Raw genomic sequence first — 5,632 nt, 5'->3', positions numbered from 1 at the left:
ACTAAAGCTGAGATCTCCAGAGAGCATAAAAAGGGCTTTTTTGGTAGATTATTTATTGAAGTATAACGTGAACAAATCACAAAACTCAAAAATGTACAGCTCTATGAATTTTCACAATGTGTAAACTATTTTTTTAAAGATTCTAGAAAATGGATTATTTTTCCATTCAGCGGATTCTTTTGAAGAGAGAGCCACAAGCATTTGAGATAGATGACATCATCTGCAAGCAGAGGTGTGAGGCGACTTGGAGTTAGGTGTGGGGGTCCTTGACGTCATCGCGCAGCGGTTTCCTTTCCCTGCCCACTGCTCTCACTGGACTAGGTTATCCCATTAACGCTAGCGAAAACGGAAGTAAACTGCCCAAGCAACAAAACTGCGGACAAGGTGGGGCGGGTACTCAGTAGGCGCCTGCGCACTGGCTGACGTGAGGCAAAATGCCCGGCCTTGGGAGCAGAGCTCCTGACAACGGCACTCTATGCGCACGCGCAGAGGCGACCTCCACTCTTTGCCAGGTCGGGTGGCAGGGTCGCGCGGCGCCCTCTGCGCTTGCGCCCGGGCGCAAGGTGGGGCTTCGGGAGCCCGCATTCTGGAGTGAGCGCAGGGTTAGGGGGCAACCGTCACCCGTCGCCCTGAGGCGGGTGGCGGCGGGATGGCGACGGCCTCTGTGTCCTTGGACTTGGCCAGCTTTGGAGCGCCCCCGCCTGGCGGGGGAGTACAGGCGGCGACAGCTGAGGAGGAGGAGCGAGAGGTGGTACGGGTACGAGTCAAGGTGAGGTTGGCGGCCCGTCAGCCAGCCCACCCGTGGCTCCCAGGGAGGGAGAAGAGCGGGACCTGAGCTTTGGGTTGTTATCTGAGGGGCGACGCTTGAGGCCAAGTGATGGTGGAAGGGGTGGGGGATAATGGGACTTGGGAATGCGGGGGACAGGGCCGGATGGGCGGGGAGACCGCAAACGGAAGGCATATCCCTGGTAGAGATCAGGATATCGAGGGCGGGGGCCATACAGTGACTGGAGGAGGGTCTTATTAGCTGAGAAGCGTCCTGAGGAATGAAGGCTGTTGGCTGGCCCGAAAAGGAGGCTCTGAAGTCAGTTAACGTATTTTGAGAGTGCACTTTTGTGCAAGTCCCCACCCTGGATGAACTGATATGTTTGTTGGAAAGACAAACAGCCGAATAAATGAGATGCTAAGGACACAAGAGACTGTCATGAAGAAATAACAAAAAAAAAAAAAAAGGTCGTGAACTAGGGTATTACTTTAGCCAAGGCTGTACAAGGAAATCCTCAGAAAGGTATTGAAGAAGCAGAGACTCGAATTAAAAGGAGTCACCCATGTGCCTGTGACAGGGGAGAGTGTTCTAGGTGAAGGAAACAGCAAGGGCAAAGGCTGGGAGGTAGGGATGAGCTTGGCATATGCCCTTAGGTTCCCATATTGCTGGAGCGGAGAGAGCGAGGGGAAGAGTGGACGAAGATGAACCAAACAGGTGAGAGAGGGGCAGATTGTGAATGGCCTTTGGTATGTACTATGAATAAGAAAGCAGTTGCACTAGTTCCAGCAAGCAGTGGTGGTGGCTGGGACTAGGATGGTGGCACTGGTGGTGATGAGAAGAGGTTAGATTCTGGAGAGAAGTAAACTGATTACTTCAATGTACTGGAGGAAGCTCTAAGGTAGAGGTTTGGGAGGTCAAAAAAGAGATGATGCTGGAGCTGTGAGTGAGCCAGTTGAAAGTGAGAGGGACATTCCAGACAGGGAGATCAGCACAAGCCAAGGCCCGAAACCTGGATGTGTTCAAAGTAACTTCCAGCAGTTTGGTAGTACCAGAGTGTAAAGTTCGAGAAAGCTGACTAGAAAGAGGCTGGCTGGGGGTCGTATAGGCCCTCCTGCTCTGGACCCTGGGGTTGCCTTTGAAGAGAGATAAACAGAGGAGATCGATATGCTAGGTTGGTTGCGGCATGAAGGACTGATTTAATAGAGGCCAGACTAGACATGGTGATCCTGGCAACCAGCACTGAGGGGATATAGGAGGAAGATTGTGTGCCTGGACCATTGCAATAGCCTCCTCCTTACTAGACCACTGCTTTCTCCTTTTCCCCCACACAGTCTTTTGTAAGCCAAGCAGCCAGAAGGATCCTGTAAATCCTAAGTCAGAACACATCCTCCCTCTGTTCAGAACCCTCCCAGTGCTTCCCCCTCACTCACAGCAAAAACAGAAGTCTTCATCATGGTCTACAACACCCTCCTTCATCTGGCCCCCAGCACTTCTCTAACCTTTTCTCCTGCTCACTCCGCTTCAGCATGGTGATATGGCCCCTGATGGCCAACCCTGTGTCTTATTTCCCTAGAAATGTGAGAGCTTCTTGCCACCTGAGTTCCGTTCTTTCGCTGTTGATCCCCAGATCACCTCCCTCGATGTGTTGCAACACATCCTCATCCGAGCGTTTGACTTGAATGGGTGAGTAATGGGATGCTAGCCACCCACCTCAACAGCGGTTGTTTCGCTTTTTTCATTGTTGTTGTTTGGTAGAGTATTTGTTTTATTATTATAAATAATCCCACAGTGAAGAGCCACATATGTATATCTTGGAATACTTGGGGAAATCTAGTCATAGGATAAATTCCTAGCAGTGGTATTTCTGGGTTAAAGGGTGTATGCTTTTTAAAATTTCAATGGATGGTTGCAAAATGCTCTCCAGACAGATTTTACTGATTTACAATCTCACCAGCAGCATAGAAAATACCTGTTTCCCCCATACCCTCACAAATGTTGGTTACTAGACAACACTGGAAAATTTGCCAACCTGATAGATGAAAAGTGGTGTCTCTTGGAGGCAGGTGTAATGGTTATTTTGGAGAAATGCATGCACATGGTAACAGACTCAAAGAGTACAAAAGTGGTATGTATTTAGGATGTTTCCATGGTTGTAGTAGTTATCACACAACATACTTCTTTGCAGTTGCACAAATGTATCTAAAGAACAAATTCTTAGTTGTTATTTGAGCTTTTTGCATAAACATCTTTTGTTGTAAAAAATGACAATTATACAGATTGCTTTTTTTAATGTAGTAAGAAGGCTGCGTTCTTTCCACTTCTATCCCTCAACTACCCTGTTACCCTCCCTAGAGGGGACCAACATTTTACCAGTTTCCAATGTGCCCTCCAGATACAAGCAGGTGGGTGCCTGTTTCTGTGTTCGTGTAACAAAGTAGAGATGAATGATCTGACCTTAGGCTGCCTACAATCCTTAGCACAGTACCCAGCATATATTAGAAAGTTGTTGTCGACACCATCTATCTTCCCCTGCTTGTTTTGGAAACTGCCCCTGAGGCTTCCAGGGCATTGGGGCACTGAGAGCTGCCATACGTTCTCTGTCCAGGAAGAAGAACTTTGGCATCAGCTACCTGGGTCGGGATCGGCTGGGGCAGGAAGCTTACCTCTCACTCCTGTCTGACTGGGATCTCACCACAGCCTTTGCCACTGCCTCCAAACCTTACCTGCAGCTGCGTGTAGACATTCGACCCACTGAGGACAGTGAGTACCCAGTGCCCCAGGGAGCACTGCTCTGGGACCTATCCTGTCCCCATAGGATGACTTCTTGCCTTGCAATACACTCCCTCACAGTGGGCTAGGGAGCTAAGTAGCCTAGGTCCAAGTCCTGGCTTGACCACTGGGCCTCAATTTCTTCACCTGTAAAGTAGAGATAATGTTATTTTAGGGCTATTGGGAGGATTAAACAGGGAAACTCATATAAAATGCCTAGAAGAGTGCATGGCTGCATAGTGAATGCTCAAAAAGTATTAGACCTAATAATAATAATAATAATTAACATATTTACTATTATAGTATATAATCTGATAGGACATAATTATATAATGCAATATAATAGACCTATATGATTCAATTATATTATGTAAATATAACAATGCTGGTTGTAATAATGGTAGTTGTATTTATTCATTCACTCTCCTGCACTCATATTCATTTGTTTGCACTTTTGCTCAATCATTCATTTGTTCCCTTAATCTCCCAGCTACTTCTCATTTGTTCCCTCACTTTTGCCTGTGCTGGTCCCTCAGAACACAGAGATAAATAAAGATGTCCCAAAACTTTGATTATGGACCACACATTATATAATAGTATTGTATTATAGTATTATATAATAGTATTGTATTATTTAAAATATAGTGTTAAATTTTCTGGGTATGGTAATGATATGGTTATTGAAGGAAAATGTCCTTTTTCTCAGGAAAAAACACAGTTAAGTATTAAGAGGTCATGATATCTACAAATAATTCACCAAAAAAGAATATGTGTATGTATATATGGAGAGAGTGAAATGAAGCAAAAGTGGCAATATTGTGGATAGTTAGGGGAGCTAAATGAAGGATGTATGGGAAATGCATTTGTCTTTTTAACTTTATTGTAGATTTGAAATTTTTTTAAATAAAAAGTGTGGAGTGGAAGACATGATTCCCAGCCTCAGGGAACTCCCATGACCATTTGGAATGACTGAGGCATTTTATTGTCATCATAATAAGATAAATAGCCAACATGTGTTGAACATTTGGGGCCATTCTACTCACATAATATTTATTCACCAGATTGTCAAAACAATCCTACAGGGTAGGGCTGATTATTATCCCCATGTTATAGATGAGGAAACTGAGGCTTAGAGAGGGAACAGAACTTGTCTATGTCACACAAACAGTAAGTGGGGAGCAGGATTTGAACCCAGGTAGTAGCCAAACTGACTCCAGCGTCTCTGCTCTTAACCATTTAACTCTACAAAATGTGGGGCTTATTAAGACTGACAGCCTTGAGAAAAAGCGACAAGAGAAAGAGAGCAAGAGAAACAAGAGTGAGAGAAAGATGGTGACAGAGACCAGCAGAGAAACAAATGAAAAAAAATAAAAAAAACAGGTAGCCAGAGACACAGGAACCTCTGCCACTGAGTAGCCCTATGTGCTTAGGTCAGTCACTTAACTAATTCCCTAAGCCTTGCTTTCCTCACCTGTAAAATAGACACAGCAGTGCTATTTCAGTAAATAAATCAAATTTGCTTGGATAATAAACACATGAAGAAAACCCCAACTGCATAAGAATCGAGAGAAATACAAATAAAGCAGAGACAGACACCCATCAGTCTGGCAGAAAGACATTTAAAAAATATTTTTTTAAAGAGAATCAACTTTCTAGTTATTGATGAGTCCATTATTTTTTTCCTGTTGTCTTATTTACCAAATTCCTGCATCTACAAGGGTTTAACGTTGATTTCTGCTAAATCCTAAGCCAGTTCATTGTTGTTTTAATCATAGCTTTATGATATGTTTTAATGTTTTCCTTTTTAAAATTCTTTCTTGAATATTCTTGTGCACTTACCGTCCCTTTCATTTAATAGAATTAGCTTCTCAATCTATTAAAATCCTGATGGGAATTTGATTGGAGTTACATTTTTAAAAGAAATTAAATTTTAATTGCCCAATAAAATACATTCTCCTTATCAAAAATGAAGGCATTTCAAATAATGCTGAAGACTTCTGGAACCACTATGCCTAATCTCAATCCTCAATCTTTGCCCTGCAAGAATCACTTTGATCGATTTGGTGTGTAATCTTTCAGGTCCTTTTATTTATTCAC

At 43.9% G+C, this 5,632-nt stretch overlaps 1 protein-coding gene across 2 annotated transcripts; it reads left to right on the top strand.

Annotated features, from left to right (window-relative positions):
- The first annotated feature begins 445 nt into the window (after positions 1-445).
- TBC1D25 (TBC1 domain family member 25) lies at positions 446-4,125 on the top strand. 2 transcript variants are annotated; one of them, XM_039843779.1, is made up of 4 exons: positions 446-769; positions 2,340-2,449; positions 3,062-3,168; positions 3,372-4,125. In XM_039843779.1, exons 1-4 carry the CDS (start codon positions 650-652, stop codon positions 3,503-3,505), a joined length of 471 nt encoding a protein of 156 aa, XP_039699713.1. In that variant the 5' UTR covers positions 446-649; the 3' UTR covers positions 3,506-4,125. The 2 variants fall into 2 exon arrangements, with proteins under 2 accessions (XP_039699713.1, XP_039699712.1); XM_039843778.1 differs by lacking the exon at positions 3,062-3,168 and having other exon boundaries at positions 478-769; positions 3,372-3,771.
- Positions 4,126-5,632: the final 1,507 nt, after the last annotated feature.

Source organism: Pteropus medius, unplaced genomic scaffold, assembly GCF_902729225.1.
Source record: "Pteropus medius unplaced genomic scaffold, Ma_sr-lr_union100, whole genome shotgun sequence".
Lineage (NCBI taxonomy): Eukaryota > Metazoa > Chordata > Mammalia > Chiroptera > Pteropodidae > Pteropus > Pteropus medius.
This window is presented reverse-complemented; position numbering and strand designations above follow the sequence as displayed.

Coding starts and splice junctions, on each gene's coding strand:
- TBC1D25 (XM_039843778.1), top strand. CDS start 650: ATGGCGACGGCCTCTGTGTCCTTGGACTTGGCCAGCTTTGGAGCGCCC. Junction 770..2,339: donor TGGTACGGGTACGAGTCAAG/GTGAGGTTGGCG, acceptor TTATTTCCCTAG/AAATGTGAGAGCTTCTTGCC. Junction 2,450..3,371: donor CGAGCGTTTGACTTGAATGG/GTGAGTAATGGG, acceptor TTCTCTGTCCAG/GAAGAAGAACTTTGGCATCA.